Here is a 23,488-nt window from a genome sequence, read left to right as displayed (position 1 = left end):
ACCATGAGAGTGCACATATACATTCAAGTCAGTGTTTTATTTTCTTTAGATAAACACCCAGAAGAATTGTCGGATCAAGTGAATACCACTTTAAAAAATTATCTTCTTGTGCATTAAGTTGATTAATGTAGCTTGTTGAAATGACTTTCAACTGTTATACAAGTCCAGGAGGGTTATTTGTAAGGAAAAGAAGAAGAGTGAATGGTTTAATGATTCGTGTTTTGGAAAAATCAACCATCTGAAAATTAGGATGTTGGATAAAGATATAATAGGCTTCTCAACACAACAAAAATACTTTTATTTAGCTGTAAGTACTAGGAAATAATAAGCATATGTTCCATTATATTATAAATTACATGTGACTCCACTATAATATAAATTATATTGTAAATTATTTAAATTAGGAACTGATACATTACTTTTGCATACTCCAAAGTGCCTGACATGGGGCTTGACACATTCCAATTATTTTAATGTCCTTAATATTTATATTAATAAGGCTATATTTTCCCTTATCCCTGAAGTTTGTTCAGTCAAGATGTTTGAACAACTCATTTCATACCCAAACTTTAGAAACTCTACAGGCAGAGTGTATGCCCAGTGGAATTAGCTTTACTTGGGAGAATTATTTTAATCCTTTATTGACTTGCAAGATGCATCCACCTTGATGTTTTCACAGGAACATATCTCACTGATGATGATCAAAAGAGGTATGTTGGACTTTGATCAGAGTAAATCTAAAGAAAGCTGGAAATCTGCAAATATGCAGTGATTAAAATTCTTTCTCCATCTTCTCTTTGTGGAATGAGGGAGGTGAAATACTGACTGATACCTTATAATTAGTGTGAGAGAAATCGAAAAGTTTTTATTTAATTGAGACAATGCTAAAGCAAAACAAAAATTTCATACTGTGCCTACATTATTATAGAAATTTTAAAAAATCTAATTTTCCAGAGTAAACTGAATGCAGTCCTTTCAATTGCCTTCCTGAATATCTGTGTTAACATCTGGGAGTGTTTGCTTCTTACCATCAGCATCAACTTCTCTCAGACAGAATATGGGAGGAGCAGGGGAAGAATTTTCAATCTTTCTTGTAGCACCAGATGTTCTTTATAAGCCTAAGATAGTTACTTTCTCTTTGATATTGTGTGTAGATCACTGGTACATTTATCCCTCTCAAGGGAAAGTATACTTTAGAGTGACCCTTACACTTAGTGCATTGTACTTGTTAACTACAGTTAGTATGGGGACATTGTGTCTTAACTCAGAGAAATTTCTTCCAAGAAAAACTTACAGAAATGCAAATAACACTGAATAACACAATACATTTTATTCTTTCAAGAGCATATTACTTATTGCAAGATGTTTTGAAATCAGGTTGTGATTTGAGTACCTCATTTGAGTAGAGTTCATCAATTTCAGGCAAAAACAGCTAGGATTGAAATGTAATCATTCCTATAAGATATTAGTAAAACCATCCAACTAGTAATAATTAAATGTTTTTAACTACTTTTTCCCTAGGAGATTTATCTTTTTATCTTGGTATCTAGCAGATACATGAGTTCTACAGGAGAAGATGATCCAGAATGTTAGTGTAAATTAGAGCTTGAGATATTGTCCAGGCCAGGAAAGGTCTGTAATAGAGACTAGACATATAGGAGCAGGCTAAACATCTTCAGAAAGGAAGAGGGAGTTTAGGAAAAGGAAACATTAAGGAAAATAGAAATATCTATTAATTTTATTCTTAGCATACATTTTATTAATGTATCAAAAATATCAAACACTTGATAATGTTATTATGTATAATATCTATGAAAAAAAATATTGGTTCTTAAGCATCTCTCTGTCATGCAGGCAATGACACAGACATAGCCCAGTACCTATTTAACATGTGGAAAATTACTACATCACACAGCTCAAAAGTTAAGAATACCTTCATTTAATCCAATGCTACAGATAAAGAAATCTATCTTTCATAAGTCTCGCGGTATCCTCAAAAAGCACAAATGTGCAATATGCATTCTTCCCAATTTGAGTCTGTGCCTGATTCCTCACAGAGATGGCTTGCTAACTGCTATGATCTGTTATTTCCCAATCAGAATTTTTTGTGTCTGTGTGTGTGTGTGTGTGTGTGTGTGTGTGTGTGTGAAAGAGCTAAAAGAAGCAAAAATGCAATAATGGTTTCTCATGAGAAATCTGCATACATTTTAACATGTCCTTTTCCAATTATCTTTTTGCAAAATAAGATGACAACAGAATTTTAGAAAGTTATACTCCTCCAGATTTTACCTTTAAAATTCAAATAAATACAATTAATATTTAAGAATGAAACAGCTACATACAGAACCATAATAGCAAGATAAAAACAGTGTATTTTTCTACTGGCAATTACTAAGTACAAGCAATAGAGTACTAAATAATGAAATAAGGAAATTACAGATCAAGTCTAAGTCCTAAGGAAATTCATTTGTATATGAAAAGACAGAGGAAGTTTTTTTCATTGAAAACACAGATAAAACAAGAACACTCAACTGAGACTCAGGTAGTTCCAAGGTGAAAAATCACATTAAAGATGCAATAAAGAAAAAGCTCAAGTGGGGGGTAGCAAATAGAACAGCGTTATCAAAGCAGAAGGTTGGTCTGGAAGTACAGTGAGATATGAGCCTGAACTAAGTGGAAATACTTAAGAAATACTTCCAATTGTAATGCAAGGAATGGAAACAAGACAATAAGACAGTAAATGGTGAATGCATATGTTTTAGGACACGATGTAGGAGTAGTCTGGATTCTGCATATGATTTCTTATGTCACATACAAGAATTAAAATTTTTAATCTTTCTCAAAAATTCAGAAAAGAGTTCATATCAACAAGCAAAGTGGCTTTCGGAAAGGGAAGAGAATAGCGGAATGGAAGGATCTCAGGCAGTATTGTAATAATCAACAATATTTAATGACTCTTTGGAGTGGGCTTGAGTGAGAAGATAAACTTTTCTAAATAGAATTATCAATGGATTAAAGATTGAATTATCAAGGGATCTCAGTAAAGAAAACACATTTGGGGATATTTTTTATTCATATACTGTATTTTCCAAAAGTTTGAATCAGCTTAAATAGTAGTTTAAACAGATGTACAGGCAAAGAAATGCTGTCATCCATCAATAAGAGATAGAAGGCATGAGTCAATACAGAAAGAAGAATGGTAATGGTAAAGAATAAGTTCAGATTTAAATGAGTGAGTTTGAATTGTTAGTGGAACATCCAAGTTCAATGTTCCTTAGTGACAAGTCAAATCACCTTACATAATGTTCAAGAGCCCAAATTATTTGTGCAATGGAGTTTTGCTATTGACTATGACTAGAAATAAGCAAGCCATCAGCTGAATCAAAGATAAATTATTTAGAAATGTAGATATTTGGTTGGTTGTTAAGCAAAGATGTTTCTGAAAGAGCATAAATATTTGTTTTGTTTTTCTAATGCTGATTTTATTTTTGAGAGAGAGGAAGCATAAGCTGGGGAGGGGCAGAGAGAGAGGAAGGTAGAGGATCCGAAGCAGGCTCCTCACTGGCAGCAGAGAGCCAAATGCAGGCTAGAACTCACAAATATCAAGATTAAGACCTGAGCCGAAGTCAGATGCTTAATTAACTGAGCCACCTGGTGCTCCAAGACCATAAATATTTGTACAGACAATTAATCTATGCATGTAATTTGCAATGATATTGAATATATCTCTGCCTATACATTATCTATTTTCAAACTTCAATGCTATAAATGTTATTTAAAATAAATTAATAGTCTAATCAGAGTAAATATTCAATCACTTAAATAGTTACTGAGCAATTCCTAGGAGCCTATAACCTTGCTAGTTGTACCCAACAAGAGGTAGCAGACATTTTTTCCTGATTTCTTACAAGTTTATGACTAGCATGCATCTGAAGCCCTTGAATGACTACACAGATGGCAACTGATTAAAGTCCAATATGATCAATAAAAACAAATTGTGTCAGTTGTGGCCTCAGCCACTTAATTAGGTAGTACTCATGGAAGTAATAGAATGTACACCAAACTCTGATAATTGTGTCTATTTTAATAGAAGACCTAGAGGGAAAAGACATTACCAATATTATTTTTTAAAAAGGTGGGATCCAGTCAGATGAGAAGAAAGAGGTCTGAAGAGCTAAAGTATGAAATCCAGAAAAATATACATAAGGTATCTTAGAGAGTGATGGAATAGCTAAAATACAGTTGTATTGCACAATTTTTGTCCTGCTAGTCTGAGAAGGCTGAATAATGTCCTGGAAACAATAATGAACTAATGCATGCTGTAGAATATAGCTAGATATGAGTAAATTAACAAAAGTGTTCTAAGGGGCGGGGAGGAAGGTAGACTTGAATAGAATAGATTAGTGGTGAGAGAGACTGAAGGCAAACAGGTGCCTATTACAGCACTTGGCACAAAATAGGTTCTGACTGAATATTGAATGAATGAATGAATGAATGAACGAATGAAAGGTCCAGAGATTACCTAGAATGCAATGAAATTTTTCTGGATGAAGATGATGTTCATGCAGGGCACAGAATCACTTATTTCAGTTTTTTGAAATTTTGAGCTTTCAAACTACCTATGGAAAAGCAAATCCATGTTAAATAACTAATAATCATAAATTATAGCAGCATAAAACCCATCTCATTTGTCACTAATAAAAACTATCATTTGAGTTAATTTTATGAGCTCTACTTGTGATCATGTCATTATTCTTCTCTATTTGTACTGTCAGCCTAGCCAATTATTTTGCATCTTAAGGCAATCAAATATTCAGAATTGAAAATATCCTGTATTCAGAATAAAATTAATTAACCTGATCCTTATTTTGTAGATGGTTTCCTCTCATTCCTCAAATACTTGAGCAAGAATTATTCAGATGTATCTGATGTAAGCTTTAGTGTGTCAGTAAATTGTGTTTTCCTTTTGAAATGACAGCACAGGAGGAGACATAGAAGCTGTACTGTATCCGCTTTCTCATTTATTTTAAAATATAAATAATATTTTCAAGTAGTTTAGCCAGAATAGTGATTATGCTTGCAGAAAAGATGAGAAGGTATTTCCATCTCTTAATATGTCATGATTCTATCCTTTGCCAAAATTCTTTTCAACAGATATAAATGGGATTTTAAATGCAATATAAGGATCTCTCTACTCATATCAATGAGTTTCTTTCAGGCAGAAGATTGATATTCCGGCTATAGTTGAGCTAGTTACTCTTACACAAGCTTAGGCTGTTCCAGTCACAGCAGATACTCAAATAATAGCTGATGAAGCGTTGTTGGCATTGGTGCACCAACTAACTTCTATTGCCAAGCTTTCATGTAATTGTCCATTTTCTTCCCTCTATGTCTTCGAAAATCTATCTGAAAGGGAGGAAATCTGCAGAAAATCTCTCTGGCATGAGACAGTTTATATTGTCCCTTGCAAAGTGGAACAACTCGACCTACAAGCTTCACTATTTCTTAGGTTGCTACAAAGTTTTCTGATAACTTACTCTCCCCTCTCACCAGCACCTTATATTGACTATTAAACAAGCACGGGGCTTATTCACCACTAAGTGTGCCTATTAAATCATTGTTTCTCCATCTTATAAACTGCTTAATAAAAACACCTGAAAATTTATTTGTATCAGACCTATTTATAAGATATTGAAGTAGAAAATCATTTACTTTCTTGCAGCTTACAGTGTATCATAATATTTTATCATTCATCCTATTCATTTTGTCAAGCAATAAACTTGAAAGACTGTAGGAGACTGTCACTTGTTCTCTAAGGACTGTCACTTTTAATGGAATCAGTTTTGGTTTATAGATTCAGATAACGTGAATAGATTTTCTTTAGCACAACCTCTGGTAGCAAAACAAAAGTTTGAAATATTATGAAATAACATGAGATATATGGAATTTTGTCACACTGTTATGAATGTGAGAATGTTTTCATAACCTTGATAGCCAAAGGACACAGTGTTAGAAGAGTTAATACTTCCTTTGGTCCATAGGAAGTTTAAATTTATCTTTATTTAGCTGTTTTTTCAACATTGCATTCCATATTCCAGTGCACTCCCTGACCAGATAGAAGGTATAGATGTATTTGCTAAGTTTTGTATAGATCCTGTTAGTCACCTTGCCTTTCAAAGTATGTCTTCATTCATGCAGTTATTACTCTCCCTTTTTCTAGCCATTAACATCATAAGAACACATTACTGTAAATTATATCTCCTAACTGGCATTATTTTATGGTACTTCAAAAAGTCTATGTATAATGCAAATTTTTATAATATAAATATTTTGACTTTTACTACAAAATTAGAGGAGTATGCCCTGTATGTAATAAGAGTAGGTCATGAAGCACAAATAAATCTATGCATTTGATTTTGTTTGCTTATTATATGAGACAGTTATTTATAATGTTAAGGAAATATCCATACATGTGATTTAGTGCAAAGAATCATGACAAAGATTCTAACCAAGAGATTAATTTCTTTGACATATAAAGTTAAAATGTGCAGAGAGGAGACAGCTTTTTTCTGCATCATATTACAATTATTCTATTTTCTTATTTGAAGGCTGGCAAAACAATGCAAACTCTAGGTACTTAAATAATGCATTCCATTTTCATGAAGCAATACTTTTAGAGTCATAATTTGAATTTATTGAAGGCATTTAAAATAAATTAATATAATACTCTTGGAAAAGTGCAGTTGAGGAGTGTCTATGTGTAAACATATGGGATTAAACATTCATCAATATTTTCATGTTGCTAGACATGTGGCTATTTTAAGCATGTTGTTCAATTCCTCAAACCATCAACAATCAAATTATTTGTGCTTTAATTACAAATGTAGTGGTCATTTTAAATAAACATTGTTTAAAAATTGAATTTGTATTTTTCTCCAAAGTGTAATTAGTAATAAAGCCAATGGAACTTTAAGAAGAGTGTGCAAAAAGAAATTAATAATGTTTTAATATACACAATTGCAAAAATATATCTAATCAAAATTCATGACATTTCTGGCAACTGTAATGTTGTAACAAGTTATTTTGAGAATGCTAGCTATTAATAGATTATTCTGATTTTTCATAGTAGTCAATCTGACTATCATACATGTTTCTTGACCACGTTCTATTCTGCAGCTACAGGCTTACCGTTAACTTGCAGATCATTACTTCATCACAAGGAAAACCTACCAAGGTTGTTTGGAGATAAGACTTATTTGCAAAGTGGCTGCTTAGCTGACACAGATCCAAGGATCAACCCATTAGATTTTTATGTAATGTTAATTGTCAATATACCCTATGTTGCCCTTCCTTTTTAGTCTCAGGATATTTTGATTTCTCAAATTACTTCTAGACGACAAAATATTTTGAAATGTTATTGTTTGTAGAGAGTAAAATCTTTTCTTGAGGTGTAATACACAATTAATTTATAATGATGTAGTAAATGATTGTTCTCAGTGTAAGAATATACTAACAATGCAGATTTTGTGAAATGTCCTAAAAACTTTTTAAATTATAAAATAAATTATATTATGATTTTCCTTGATTAGGGGGAGTATTGATAGGTAGTAATCCGAGGAATAGATTAATTTGTAGACAATTATTGTACAAATTCTTTCTTTTTTTAAAAAACTTTTTTTAATGTTTATTTTTGTGTGTGTGTGTGTGTGAGAGAGAGAGAGAGAGAGAGAGAGAGAGAGAAAGCATGAGTGGACGAGGGGCAGAGAGAGATGGAGACACAGAATCCAAAGCAGGCTCCAGGCTCTAAGCTGTCAGCACAGAGCCCAACACGGGGCTTGAACCCATGAACAGTGAGATCATGACCTGAGCTGAAGTCGGACGCCTAACCAACTGAGCCACCCAGGCACCCCTATTGTACAAATTCTTATATAAACATGAGTATGTTTCTAAGTAGTACACAATTATTGAAATACATTGATATATTTTCTAAATTTGACAAAGATGGTATTTCACAATAGTGTAGGATTCATTAAAAATGGAAGAATATGAAAAAAAAACTATTTTTCATTTTATAGGAAAGAGTAAGTGGTGTTAATTTTGGATTAATTTAGGAAATCTAAAGATAGTTCAAGTTTAAAAGACAGCTTAACCATTATATTATTCTGAATTTGTGTCTTAATTTGAGATGAAATAATAATGCTAAAAAGTGTCGTCAGAGGACATAATCAGAGACACATAGTATTCATAAGCAATAATTACAAGTCATAATTTGAAAATACACAATAATAAAGTAAAAGTGATTATGAAGAATTCAATTTTTTAAATATTTATTTATTTTGATAGAGAGTGCACATGTGTGGGGGAGAGGCAGAGAGAGAGAGGGAGAGAGAGAACTCCAAGGAGGCTCCACACTCAGCACAGACCCCAGCATGGAACTGTATGTCACCACCATGAGATCATGACCTGAGCCAAATTCAAAAGCCAGACACTTAACCGACTGAGCCACCCAGGTGCCGCTCAATTTCTTTTAAAATAAAAAACTTTGTCAAATGATTAGAGGCATGCCACAATTAAGAAAATTTAAACAATGTTTTGTTAATAAAAGGAAAAAACTAAGTACAGGATACCTTGGTTATTTTATAGAAATAAATTACAAGTTTTAGTTTTATTTTGTATATCTTCCTTGTTATACTTTGAAATAAACAATTTATAATATTTTATAATATTTTTAAACCCAAATCTTATATTTATTAAAATATTGAACATTATTTTTACATGGTGATAAAATTAAAAAAGAAGGCATAGAGATATTTTTAAACTAAAACTAATCCACTATAATTAGTTAAGAATCATTTGCATATTGGAAATAGTCTCTGAACTCTTTTTTAATGCAAATGTCACTTTGTACTCATATGTTAAAATTTGTAAATATTTCCATCTATGTCATGAATCCATTTATCTAAAACCTAAGCCTCAAATTTCCAGTTAAACTTTTTGATTATGAGTTATAGTTTTCCAAGACACAAACACAGAAATGAAGCACTGTCTTTTGAATGTGCTTCTTTTTTTCCCCTTTTATTTGGTATTTAACTGTTTATCTGGATAAGATATTCCTAGAGTGTGCTCCTAATAAAGGAAAGTTTCTTATGGTCAACTAACCCCATGTTTCTCCAAAACAGTGAAAAAGGGAGAGAAGAATTTATGGAAGCCAACTTCAGCAATATATACATTTATCACTGGAAAAGCTAATTGTTTTCCTTTTAAAGAAAGGAAAAGGCTTAGATGTAGAAAAATATTCTTTGATACAGAGATGACCAAAAGCTATATCAAAATACTTTTTTTCCATTTACTTTATAAAGACCATTAGGGTCTTGTTAGAAATAGATATTCTCTTTGCCGGTCAAAAAAATTTTTTTTAATTACTGAAAGAGAAAAACAGTAGTCCTTTTAAAACATCCATTAGAGATATTCTATCCTATTCCATACCATTAAATTTATTTTTTTGTTTTTCTTGTTTAGTGTTTAAAATGAAGGTGGATAGGAAGTCAACACTAAGATTTCAGTGTACAAAAAGTGCAATGTAGCCAAGAATTTAATTGAACATCTTCTTTCAATATTCCAAAGCATCAGGAAACTAATATATTACATTCCTTATTCACCCTCAGAACTTTTATGTTACCTTTCCTACATGTCATATAAGTTATCTTATTTGTTTTATATTCTTCCTGTCATCTCCAACAATTTATGTGTCATGTGATGGCTAAATAAATTTACTTAATTAAGGTTAAAATTATAGTGTTAAAATTAATTAATTATATGCTGCCATCATATACTAACTTATTCACTCAGTACATATTTGAGTACACATATTGTCAAGTTTCTTACTGATGGGTAAGAAAAGGTCAGTGAGTCAATATTAAATTTTCAACTTATTAATTTTTCTAAATATGTGTGACAGATTTAACTGTCATTTGAAATGAAATATTGATTCATTAGGAAAGAGAAAGTGATAGTGAAATAGTAAAAGAAAGAAAGAAAAAAGAAAAAGAAAAAGAAAGAAAGAAAGAAAAAGAAAGAGAAGATAAAGAACAGAGGAAGAAGAAAATAAGAGAGACAATGGATGTGTTCAAAGAAATGTACACAGAAGCATTTGGGGGAATGAAACTCTCGTGTAGCAAAAGAAAAACATAATATAGCTTCAAACAGCTGGTCTTATTCTATCCCTCCTTCAGGTGCTAGATTTTTGGTATAAAAGTTCTTAGTTTCACTGTTGGAAACTTTGCCTACTATACGACTTTCCAACCACTTGCAAACTTAAAGAGATAAAGAGAATTGTTTTCATTTTTATTGATTTTTTGTATTCGAAAGGATTTTAAACTATACCTGAGATATCTTAAAATAAATATATATTTATGAAGATTGTTAATGTAATTTGTCGAAGGTTATTTTTTAATTTCTTTTCCCACACAGCCTTATGGCCAACAGAGGCAACTATATTCAATTTATAATCAGGTTTCATAAGAGGAAAGGGAATGGAAAAAGTGATTTCTAGAAGTTTCTTTACAACCCATGTAATTAAATGACAATAAATAGTATTGAATAGAAAATAAAATCCATTCTGTTTCTCATGGAAGCCTTCCATTTTACTCATATTTTCTGTCAATGTAATTAATTCCTATTACATTTTGCATTTTTCTCAATATAGGGGTAAAATCATAGGCATTAGGCTTCTAATTTTAACTACTGATGTCATATACTCATTCCTATAAAAAATATTATTAACAGTAATTGTGTATTATTCACAGATATTGGCTGACTTAGAAAACCATGCATTATTTAAGAATGATCTGGAATGTCAAAAACTGATTCTGGAAGCAATGAAATATCATCTATTGCCAGAAAGAAGAACTTTAATGCAAAGTCCAAGAACTAAACCTAGAAAATCTACAGTTGGAACTCTGTATGCTGTAGGAGGAATGGATAACAACAAAGGTATACAATTCTTTGTTTGTTTCTTGGGGGGTTGTTTGTTTTGTTTTGTTGTTACATTTCTTGATCTATATATAATACAACCTGTATCAGACCATGTCACAATTTTAATATTGCAATCTGTATAATACCAATAAACCTCACATGCTTTACACATTAAGATTTAATATTAAGGGGAAAATTAAAAGAACATCTCTTATTTTCAGCTGTAGTTGCTGCTTTTGCTTTTTATTCATCTTTAAATCCTTTATCTCTTGTGCATTATGTGCCAGGCTTCATATGAAATGAAAAGGGGACTTAAAACACTTACTTACAAACACAGGCCAAATAATTGATTGGATATATTGACAGCTATATTTCAATTCTAATTAAAAGAAATATAACATTCCAGGTACATGCTTGCTAAAAGCAATATTATGAAGAAGAGAGTTTCTGTTTTTGATGCATTTGGAATCTTACACAGAAGCCTGGCAAATAAATAGACAACTATAAACAAATGTAATGACTGTGACAGTTATATTTTATAAATTTAACTGTGATTACCAATTTTGCTGTTCAAAGGGAATTGAATGATTCATTTAAAAGTTGAACACATACATTTGAAGGTCTCATTCTTTTCTGTAATTAGTGGAAAAAGATCAATGAATATTTGTCTTCTTCAGCTTATCTTATGTTGTGAGTTCACAAGACAACGTAACTGTCATATGTTTGTATTTGGTAAGTGATATAATTATCCACCATACATTTAATATACACGTAAAAGTTGGCAACGACAGAGTGTGGTCACATGTTCAATCTCTATTAAATATATTTGTTATTAAAGAATTAGAGGGAAGCAACAAAACTTATTTCCACCATTGTGAATTGAGATCCCAAAACAGCAGCTAAAGGGAAATAATTTAGGGAAGACACATATTCCCATATTTTGTCTGTCACGAAGATATCTTGTGGCTGGCTGTTAGATGGTGTTCACTTGTTTATTTTTTGACAAGTGTAATTTCTGTTTACTGGGACATTGACTTTTCATAGCCATCACATTAAATGAGCACTAGGTAATTTATATTTATATATGCATATATATGAGTACACATATATGTATATGTGGTGGCTTTATGATGTTTCAAATTTTAAAGTCAAATGAGTGATTATTTTTTTAAAGAACACTGTGTTAGAGGTGTCTGGGTGGCTCAGTCAGGTGAGCATCTGACTCTTGATTTTGGCTCAGGTAATGATCCCAGGGTCTTGAGAGCCTGCCCCCAGTGGGCTCTGCACTGGACATTGAGCCCACTTAAGATTCTCTCTCCTTCTCCCTCTGCTCCTTCCCTGCTCTCTCTCTCTCTCTCTCTCTGTAAAATAAATAAATAAATAAATAAATAAATAAATAAATAAATAAATAATAAAGAACACTGTATTCTACAGAAAGAGTGCCCATACAAGAACCATTCCACTTGAAAATATGCACACAATACTTTTTTTTCTAAAGAAGAAGAATACAAAGAAGAGGAGGAGCAGGGGAAGGAGTTAGGGAAGAGGAAGAGGAGGAGGAAGAGGAGGGAGAGGCAGAGGAGGAACATTTATTGAATCTGTTTTGTTTCTGATGAAGGCTGAATAATAAACATAATAGATACAAAAATTACTATACTATCGGGGCACCTGGGTGGCTCAGTTGGTTAAGTGTTCAGCTCTTGGTTTCAGCTCAGGTCATGATCTTACAGCGTCATGAGTTCAAGCCCTGGGTCAGGCTCTGTGCCAGCAGTGCTGAGCCTGCTTGGGATTCTGTCTCCCTCTCACTCTGCCCCTCCCCAACTCGCACTGTCTCCATCTCTCTCAAAATAAATAATTAAAAAAAAGAATGTTTAAAAAAATTACTGTACTATTAAAGAAAGAAAGGTCATGACTGAATTCGAATTTTTAAATCTGGTGATTTCACGTTGTTATAGCATAGAAGAATATGAGACTATGGAGTCTACTGAGTTAAACTGTTGCCAGCATTTGAATTTCTCTCAGCAGTCTTTGAGATTGAAGGAATTCTTTAAAAATTGATCTTTCTTAATGATTCTGAGTTTTCTTTCACTTTAGAATTGAAAATACCAACAATTTACTTATTGTTACACATATTCAGTAAGATAGAGGCGTAAAAGAATGTGATAATACAGGAGGTTTCAAAAGATATTCCAGATTAAATCAGCAATACAACAGAAAAAAATTATTTGAGGGAACCTTTAGGAATTTTTACCATATCCTTAGCCCTATAGGAATCAGATATTAATATCCCATAAACTTAGATACAAATCTAAAACTTAATACCAAACCTCAGAGATCCTTTTTTCCTAGTGAAGCAGAAACATATAAAAGCCCAATGTTTCAAGGGATTTAAAGGGCAAATAGAACATTTTCAAGGTAATCCCTCCTATTTGCATCATGCTTTTACTGCTTTAACAGTGATTTCTACACCTTATTCACTTGTATGATCTTTAAATAAGCATTAAAATTTTATCTTAAAATTGTGTTTTCTTGGAAGATAATAAAAATGGAATAAAATGCAAAAAACATCAAAAGAAAAAAACTACAGCAAAAAAAATTGGAATTTACTTGGCATGATTATTTTGAAAAGTAACACAATACATAATACTCAGTGTGGCATTTTTGAAATTATTTACACATTTATATTGTGCTATATATAGGGCTATATAAACATTTTGTTGGATTCCTCTTCAGCTCCATAATTCCTGAGATTAAGATGACATCGCATGCGATAGATAAACTATGGGTACAACGCTTGCAGATTCTCCATAGATATGCAAATTGAGAGCATGGTTTTCTCTGTTCCTTCTTCTTACAATCATATGTGTACACATTCAGTGCTGATGCACAGCTTTTGTACATCTATTTTGTGCCAGGCTCTGCATTAAGAACTTGTGTACCACGGTGAACATTATGAATATAACCCCTACTTCACAGAGCTACCAAGTTAATCTGGGGAAACAAATAGTAAACAAACACCCAAATGAAACGAATGTTATACAAAGGGAATTGCAGGTGGAAGGAGCATAATGGCTGAAGAGCAAACCTGGTCTAGTCTAGAAAAGTAAGGAAGTACACAGAACATGTCTGCTCTTTTGTTGTGGTTGTTGTCGTTTTCCCAGCAGAAATCTAAAGAACTATTAGGCATTAGTTTAGCACATTGTTGGAATGAGAGGTTGGTCTTGGTGGGGAGTTCCAGACTGTAGGTACATCAAAGGAGAATGTTTAGTGTTGAAGAAAAGTGACATCTTCCAAAAAATGGAGTGAAATCCCTTATGGCTGAATTATAGCCAGTAGGGAAATGAAAGCATGGTAGTGAAGGAGAGACACAGTAGGCTTCAGTGAGGCACTTTACAGGATCAATTCTGATTTGTAGCTACAGAGGTCTTGAAAGTCTGGTTAAGCAGCCTTTGAAATCAGGGGGTGCCTATTCAAATGCAAGAGTGTCACTTAAAATCTCTAGTATACTTTACTCTTTCTCAGTATTATATCCGTTTCTGTAAAAATTATATTCATTAAATGAGATGAAGTATTATGTAAAGAGGTTAAAGTAAAACACAAGGCATTCCAACATGTTTCATACCAAAGGGACTCCCAAGGGACTCAGCAGAAACCTGGTCTGACCTTCCTAATCATGTGGAATAAGGCCAAGGCATGTAGGAACTTTGGAGACATGAGACTATCAGGGTGCTGTGAAATAACGGTGATACGGCACAGGGAAGGGAAGAAGACAAAAAGATATTCATATAAATGACATTTATATTTATATCATGATATATATATGGTAAGTACCTTTTATGCTAATATGAACATTCAAAAATGTTCATTTTTGATGTTGATGTTCAAATGAACATCAAAAATGATGAATCAAATGAGAAAAAAGACTCAAGCCATAAACAGAAGTTTGCAGTGTTTTAGAAAGCAGGATTTAATTCACTTTTATAACAGAAAAATACTGAAAAATAAATATTTAAGAACATAGCAATATATAGCACATTTTAAGTCCAATTAAAAGATTATTGGGGCGCCTGGGTGGCGCAGTCGGTTAAGCGTCCGACTTCAGCCAGGTCACGATCTCACGGTCCGTGAGTTCGAGCCCCACGTCAGGCTCTGGGCTGATGGCTCAGAGCCTGGAGCCTGTTTCCGATTCTGTGTCTCCCTCTCTCTCTGTCCCTCCCCCGTTCATGCTCTGTCTCTCTCTGTCCCACAAATAAATAAAAAAACGTTGAAAAAAAAAAAAATTTAAAAAAAAAAAAAAAAAAAAAAAAAGATTATTATAAGTATTCATATTTGTTCTACTATGAATTGAGAAATGAGGGGACATAAAATTAAATATATTTTTTAAAAAGGCAATAATCATAAGGTGTTTTTATAAGGAGACTGATTTTCTTTAAATGATGTCAACTGAAATCAAATACAGATTTAAATCAGTGCAGTGAGTTGTATTGATCAATTGGGTGTTTTGCTAAGAAATTTATTAAAAATCACACAGTAATCATCATAAATTTTTAAAAAGGTTGATTTAAAGATAAAACACCAATTGTTTACTTTCAAGTGCTTGCATTGACTTATGTATGAGTCATGTAAACTATGAAATAAAATTTGGTGATAGTGTTTAAGGGAAAATATTGGCATGAAAATATCTTTATTGGGTATATATTCTGATATTAACTGATTATTAGACAATTCCTTAGAAATAGGAATAGTTTGGTTTTGTACCTATCAGAAAATAGTACTTTTTTTTGGAGATAACTTTTTTCAATCTAGTAAACCACATATTGAAAATCTGATAAAACTACAACAGTATAGATAAGAAAAATCAAGTATGAGCTTATAACTTAAGCACAATCCCTGTTAACAGCACGGTATATTTCTTTTCTCCAATTTACACGTGTGTGTGTATGAGTGTGTACAGCCATAACTATATATCTACATTTATATAGAGATATACCTATTTACATTTGTCTTCATCTCGGTCTCTGTGCTTATCTAGATAAGGTTCTAAATATATGTTGGTTTATTAGCCTACTTGAAATTATTATTTGTGTTGCTTTTATTCATTATTTGTATTACATGTGTTAATTTATATTTCATTAAAATTTTAAAATACATCATATCAAGAAGCTTACTAATTCTTACTCATATGGAAACACCGCAGCTTCTTTGAGCTTAGTCCTATTATTAAACACTTGGTAGGATCCAATTCTGTTTTCTTTAAATGATGTGATCGTTAGCATCTGCATGCATCAAGAGTTATTCCTAACATTTGAGTGTTCTTTATAAAGTTTACCAAATGAAAAATTACTGGGTGGGAAGGTAAAGTGGTTGTGACATATGAGCCAATTTCTTTCTGGAAAGTTTATAAGAATTTATAGCATCACCAAATTATACCATAGGGCCAGATTGTCTTCTAAACCAATTTTCTGCCTTACAAAAAGACCTTAATATAAAAATTTTCTAGCATAACAATAGTAGAAAAAATTACATAATGAGCTCCCATGTTTTGACATAACTTTATATTTTTTCTTAGTAATAATCGAGTTTTGAATATATTGAATTCTTAAGTATAAAATCATGTATATAATGATATAGAATGACATATTAGTTCCTTCTTTTTTATTTTTCCAAATTCTATTTCATTGTCTTGATCTAATTGCCTATATCATATAGTATAAAGTTCAATAGAAACAGTTCATTGGGGTAATCCTCTCATTTTCCTTATTTCTTTATTTTAATATTTTTTCTATATTTATTTATTTAGAATAAAGCTAATTTTTTACAAGTTTGCTGTAAATAATAGCATAGCGATACTTGGCGATTTCTGGAAAAATGATGCCTCTATATAGAAATTGTGAATAACATTACATTGTCTCAGAGAGAATTTACTTTCATTTTGGCAGACACTTGAGTAAGAGGAAAACCCATCTTCCAAATCACGATTGGATGATTTGAGACTAAAATGAAGTATTTTGAGGACTGCTCTACCCCTAGTTTGTTTTCAATATCTATGTGAGAGCCATTCATCTATTGTGGGCCCTGAATACCCTTTTATTTTCAGAAGAATGAACCCTAGCTAATTTTTAGCATTTTAGCTACTATCTTCTGCCTAGATTTTTGCCTCTCATCAGATATGTCTTAGCAGCAAATGCACAGAGAAGACAAGCAACAATGCCCCACCATTCTCTCTTTTGAGGCTAAGGTCCTAACTGCCTTGGTTGTGTAGAAGTGCATGCACTTAGTATCTTCCCTGCACCATGACACTGCCAAGGAGCCTGTGCAATGAATATTCCCAGGGCTCTTGGTCTCTGGCTGCTTGTGAATGAGCATTTCTTATGGGGAAAAGGACCAAGAATTGTTCAGCTCACTTCAATGTTCATCTCTTCTATGGGTCTTTGACCTCTTAAGTGTTAGCTGCCTTTTTTAGTCTCTAATGTCGTTAAACAGCTAATTTTTTGGAGTATTTTAAAACTGTCACTTTATGGTTACTCTCATGAAGATAGTCTTATACAAGCTTATCCATCCTGGTTATGCAGAGACCCCTGTGGATTTGTAATTTCAACAGTGTCCATTTCTGAAAATTCTCTCTTTTGTGAGATTTATAAAATAATCATTCATGTTCTCATCTTACTTACTTTTAAATTTCATCCGTTATTTATTTAAATGTTTTTACATATTTATTTTCTATTCCGTAATGAATAATCTCAACATTTAAAAGATTGAGAGTCTAAGTGTTGTCTGTTGTTTCTGACAAGTCTCATTTTTGTTAATTTGATTCTTTTACTGTTGGATAATATTATTTTGAAGTCATAGTTCATTCGTCGGGCTTTGAGAGGACTCAATTGGGATGTTTGCCTCCAACAAGTTTAGCTTTAACCAAGAACTGGGGGCACCACTGACATAAGTCCTGTCAGTCCTCTTCAAAGCTCCAGACTTCACGCAAAGCCTCTGGTTCATTCTTCCACGTTATGGTAGGCCAAGGGCAGGTGCTCCAGATCCTATCACAGGTGTAGACATCTTTCCTAAGGAAGTACTGGCTTTTGTATTTGGTTAGCTCTCTCTCAGGTTTTATCTCACTGTTCTTTCAGATATTTGGTTGTGCCCTTCTCACTTTCGTTGAAGTCCAGCAATGCAAAAAAATAGTGTTATGATAGTAATTTTCTCAGGTGTCTTGGTGTTATAACTAGAGGGCATATCAGCTGTCTTCTATTCTCCAATAAACAGAAGCCTCCTTTTTCTTTTCCATTTAGAATTTTTCTTCATAGATTATTTTACCTCTTTATGTCCTATACTTTTTGCAACGTAGGTATTTTGTTTAGAATTCAACTGTTAGCAGCCTTTTTCCTATCTATCACATATTTATAAAGTAGATAATTGATACATCCATGGTTAAATAATTCTGAGTATTCACAAATTTGGGAGTACTATTCAAATATAACTTAAAAGTCTAAATCTTTAAAATAGAGATCATAATTCTAACTCAAAGTATTAAATTATATCATGTACTAAATTAGAACAGCTAAATACAACATAGATGATGATTCACTAGCAATTTGATCAAATCCCCACACATTCTCCTGATAGCAAATGTAATTCAAACTCAAGCTTAATTAGAAACTGATACATCTTGGGGCACCTGGGTGGCTCAGTCGGTTGAGCGTCCAACTTCGGCTCAGGTCATGATCTCACGGTTTGTGGGTTCGAGCCCCACCTCGGGCTCTGTGCTGATGGCTCAGAGCCTGGAGGCTGCTTCAGATTCTGTGTCTCCCTCTCTCTCTGCCCCTCCCCTGCTCATGCTCTCTCTCTGTCTCAAAAATAAATAAAACATTAAAAAAAAAGAAATTGATACATCTTGGATCTGTATGATAATTACCAGATATTCAGAACTACAAGTATAAATTAATAAGTATATTTATTCTAATGTAATAGATCAATATTGTTACTTCTAGTAGGCTTTTGGTAAATATTTGTCATATTTAGTTTACAACCTATTTAACTGATCTTAGTAGATGTCCAAAATGAACAAATCTTGTACATATATATATATATATATATATATATATATATATATAGCAATAACTTTGAAGTAGAACATTTATGAGTATAAATTGTGTTCATATGAAATTCTCCTTTTTTATAATTGAAGATCTAAAAAACAAACTGTAAATAGGAGATCGCTATTACCTAAATAATTTTCCTAATATAATCCTTCAAGCAGAAAAAAATATCACGAATCTATATCAGGTCCTCAGTAACTGAACACTGAAAAATGTTAAAATTATTTCATCAATGGCATACTTTGAATACCTATTTATTTTTTTTTTAAATATTTATTTTGAGAAAGAAAGTGAGAGAGACAGAGTGGGGGAGGGGCAGAGAGAGAAAGAGAGAGAGAGAGGGGATCCCAAGCAGGCTCTGCCATTCAGAACAGTGCCCCACATGGGGCTTGATCTCAGTAACCATGAGATAATGACCTGAGCTGAAATCAAGAGTCCTACTGGGCCACCCAGGTGACCCTCAGTACTTCTTTTTTTTTTTTTTAATATTTTAATGTTTATTTATTTTTAAGAGAGAGAGGGTGTCAGAGTGTGAGCAGGGGAGAGGCAGAGAGAGAGGGAGATACAGAATCCGAAGCAGACTCCAGGCTCTGAGCTGTCAGCACAGAGCCCAATATGGGGCTCAAACTCACAAAATGTGAGATCATAACCTGAGCTGAAGTTGGACGCTTAACCGACTGTGCCACCCAGGTGCCCCCTTCAATACTTACTTCTAAGCATCACCATATACAAAATTTCATTTACTTTGTACAACAAACATGTTGAGAGCATATTCTTAATTATTTGATTTTGAGAAAGGTTGGTATTTTTTTTTTTCGAGAGCGAGAGAGAGCATGCCCAAGCAGGAGAGGGGCCAAGGGAAAGGGAGGGAGAGAATTATAAGCAGGTTCCACACAGAGCCCTACCAGGGGCTGGATCTCATGACTGAAGATCATGACCTGAGCTGAAATCAAGAGTTGGATGCTTAACAAACTGAGCCACTCCAGCACCCCTGAGAAACATTCTTAATTTGTACCTTTTACTAAGTATGTTAAGATAGATTTTAAATGAAGAGATCTGTGTAATTCCAAGATCAGTGTTATTTCTCCTACCCTTTTGCCCACATTTAACCTATTAACGATGAGATGTGTTGAAAGTGCCTTTTTTAAATGCCACCATAAAAGCCTGATGTACTTTTAATATTTAATATGATTTTTCTTTAGGATTTTACTGACATTTAGGACTAGTTCTCTAGGGAACACATTAGGAATATAAGAAAGTAGGTAATTGAGAAAATTAAATATTCTCTATTATATTTATTTCTCTTTCATGTTTTGTAAATTAATTTTTATTCACACAGAATTATAAATATTTTAAGTATTTCCCCTTAATTTAAAATTCTCTATTTGATCAATTTCTCAGAAGCTTTACCTTTCAATAACACATCTTCAAAATGGAATATAATAGACATTTTATAAGAATTCAGACTGTATTTTAAATTTTATTCTAAGGATAGATATGAAGAATTATTAAATTAGTATTTTTAGATAACAAATACATGTATTTGCTTAATCTCCAGAATATTCACATACATGAATACAAATTTATAAAGATCACATTCAGTATATTGTTTTAAAAATAAAAGTTTATTAAAAGTGTTCAAAATATTCTTTTTTGTTTAACTTTTATGTTGATATTGTTTCCTCAAAGAACAAATTATCCATGTGAAAAAAGGAACTTTTAGATACATATAAAATACATGGTATAATTATTAAATAAAAGCAGTGTAATTTGAACAAAGTCATTATACTTCCTGCTATAAAAAGCCATTAATATCCTGTCTAGAATATACCCTATCAGCAATATTTCCATCTAACTTGGCTTTAAATGTCTCTCATCAGAATTGCTCTGCCTTCCATAACTAATCAGTTATCAGAGCCTGCCTGATTTACATCAGCATTTCCACTACATTGATTGAAGCTTTATCACCTTATGCCTACAAACCTGGGGTAATGCATGTGTTTCTCAGATAAACTTATTTTTTCTCACAGCACATAAATAAGCTACATAATGATCTCCCTACCTCTAGTCTCTTTCAGTTCTACATATCCAGCTCACTACTGGCAAACCAATTTGTCATGACTTTTAGCATAATCACTAAATGCAAAATAATGAATAATAATAATAATAATCCTTCATTAGTCACCTAGATACAGCCCATTCTTTATTAGTGTATGTATCCTTCACTGGCTATCATTTCAAATTTAACCGGCAGATTTTGCCTATTTTCTCTCCATCAAAAATGTCTTGATATAAAATCTCTAATCTTTATCAAATTTCACAACTCATTTCCTCAGGTTTGAAGCTTTACACAAGTCGCAATACTATCCATACATGTACATTGTCTTTTGTTTCAGTGTCTTTTATCTTTCATCACCCCTGCCTTTACTAGTCTGACCCTACTTAAAATCCTCCCACCCCTTAGCTGCATCTTGTCCATCTTTTATAATATCTTAGCATTTCATACTTACCACTTTTATTACACCAATCCAGTTACATTGAAAACATTAGTTTTTTAAGTATTTCATTTTCCCAAAATTTTATAAAAATTGTGAGCATATAGAAGTTAAAAGAATCATACGGTGAATATCCATATATTCAGCTTGGATTTTATAGTTAACACTTTGCTCATCCATCAAATTTTGTAATGCATTCAAAGTTCTAGACATAGACACACTTCACCCTAAAAACATTGGCATGCTTATTAACTAGATTTGAATATTTTTAGAGCTTTTAGGTGAAATTAACATAGAGTAAAATGCATAAATCTTAAGTGTAACCTTAAATTAGTTTTTTTTCCAAATATATATACCTATATAATTCAAACCTCTAACAAGATAGAGAACATTGCCATTACCCCAGAAAGTTACCTCATATCCCTTTTTAATCAGCCCCAACTTCCACAGCTCCAAAGAGAATTACTCCTTAATTTTTTTCAACTTAAATTAGTTTGGCCTATTCTTGAACTTCATATGGACGTAATCACACATTTCACATTCTTTAAAGTTTCTGTCAATCAGTATAATATTTTTTTAACTTGTTTGATTTTTTATTTTGTTAAATTTACATCCAAATTAGTTAACATATAGTGCAACAATGATTTTGGGAGTAGATTCCTTAGTGCCCCTTACCCGTTTAGCCCATCCCCCCTCCCACAATCCCTCCAGTAACCCTCAGTTTGTTCTCCATATTTATGAGTCTCTTTTCTTTTGTCCCCCTCCCTGTTTTTATATTATTTTTGTTTCCCTTCCCTTATGTTCACCTGTCTTGTCTCTTAAAGTCCTCATATGAGTGAAGTCTATGATTTTTGTCTTTCTCTGACTAATTTCACTTAGCATAATACCCTCCAGTTCCATCTATGTAGTTGCAAATGGCAAGATTTCATTCTTTTTGATTGCCGAGTAATACTCCACTGTATATATATATACCACATCTTCTTTATCCATTCATCCATTGATGGACATTTGGACTCTTTCCATACTTTGGCTATTGTTGATAGTGCTGCTATAAACATGGGGGTGCATGTGTCCCTTCGAAACAGCACCCTGTATCCCTTGGATAAATGCCTAGTAGTGTAATTGCTGGGTTGTAGGGTAGTTCTATTTTTAGTTTTTTGAGGAACCTCCATACTATTTTCCAGAGTGGCCACACCAGCTTGCATTCCCACCAACAATGCAAAAGAGATCCTCTTTCTCCGCATCCTCACCAACATCTGTTGATGCCTATTCTTTGTGGCCACTGCACATTTATGTTTAAGAGGTATATCAGCTGATGTTATAAGATACATGATCTTCAAAAAAAAAATGTGTGGAAAATACCACTGCAAATATGTCTTTACTTCTTAAAAACTATACAAATATGTGACTAAATAAATCACAAAAAGTGCTGTTTTCACTGTGCCTAATCATTACTAAACTTTTTTTTTCTTTTTCATGGTTTTATCCTCCTAATAATAACATTTCGTATGTTGAATAGCAACCTGGACGTTTTGGCATCTTTTATGAATATGAAATATTATTTGATACACCAGAATTACAGGATATATTTTTATTTAACATCAAAGCTTTTGAAGGATTGTATGTTAGTTGTGTTTTACACTCAAGTCGTCTTGGTGTCTAACTTCTAGGGAATTCTTTAAGACCATGCAGCATTAATGTGGTTCAGAAATACAAATGTACACTTATAGATAATGATCCATACAAATAATGATATATCCACCAAGAGGCAATTTAAGTGTGAGAGCAAATTTCATGAATAAATACCAAAGGGGATAAGCACATTTAATTTACTCTACCACATTGGAGTCATGTAAACTATATATATTACTCAAGGAATCCAACCATGCCTGCTGAGAGAGGGAGATAATAATTTCAATGATGAAG

General features: G+C 32.7%; 1 protein-coding gene across 2 annotated transcripts in view; it reads left to right on the top strand.

Annotated features, from left to right (window-relative positions):
- The window catches only part of KLHL1 (kelch like family member 1), a 353,595-nt gene that overhangs the window by 225,901 nt on the left and 104,206 nt on the right, over window positions 1-23,488 (top strand). For both annotated transcript variants that reach the window (XM_042904084.1, XM_042904077.1), the window contains one exon: window positions 10,806-10,992. In XM_042904084.1, the coding sequence (XP_042760018.1) occupies window positions 10,806-10,992 (187 nt within the window). The remainder of the gene's footprint in view (window positions 1-10,805; window positions 10,993-23,488) is intronic.

Source organism: Panthera leo, chromosome A1, assembly GCF_018350215.1.
Source record: "Panthera leo isolate Ple1 chromosome A1, P.leo_Ple1_pat1.1, whole genome shotgun sequence".
Classification (NCBI taxonomy): Eukaryota; Metazoa; Chordata; class Mammalia; order Carnivora; family Felidae; genus Panthera; species Panthera leo.
This window is presented reverse-complemented; position numbering and strand designations above follow the sequence as displayed.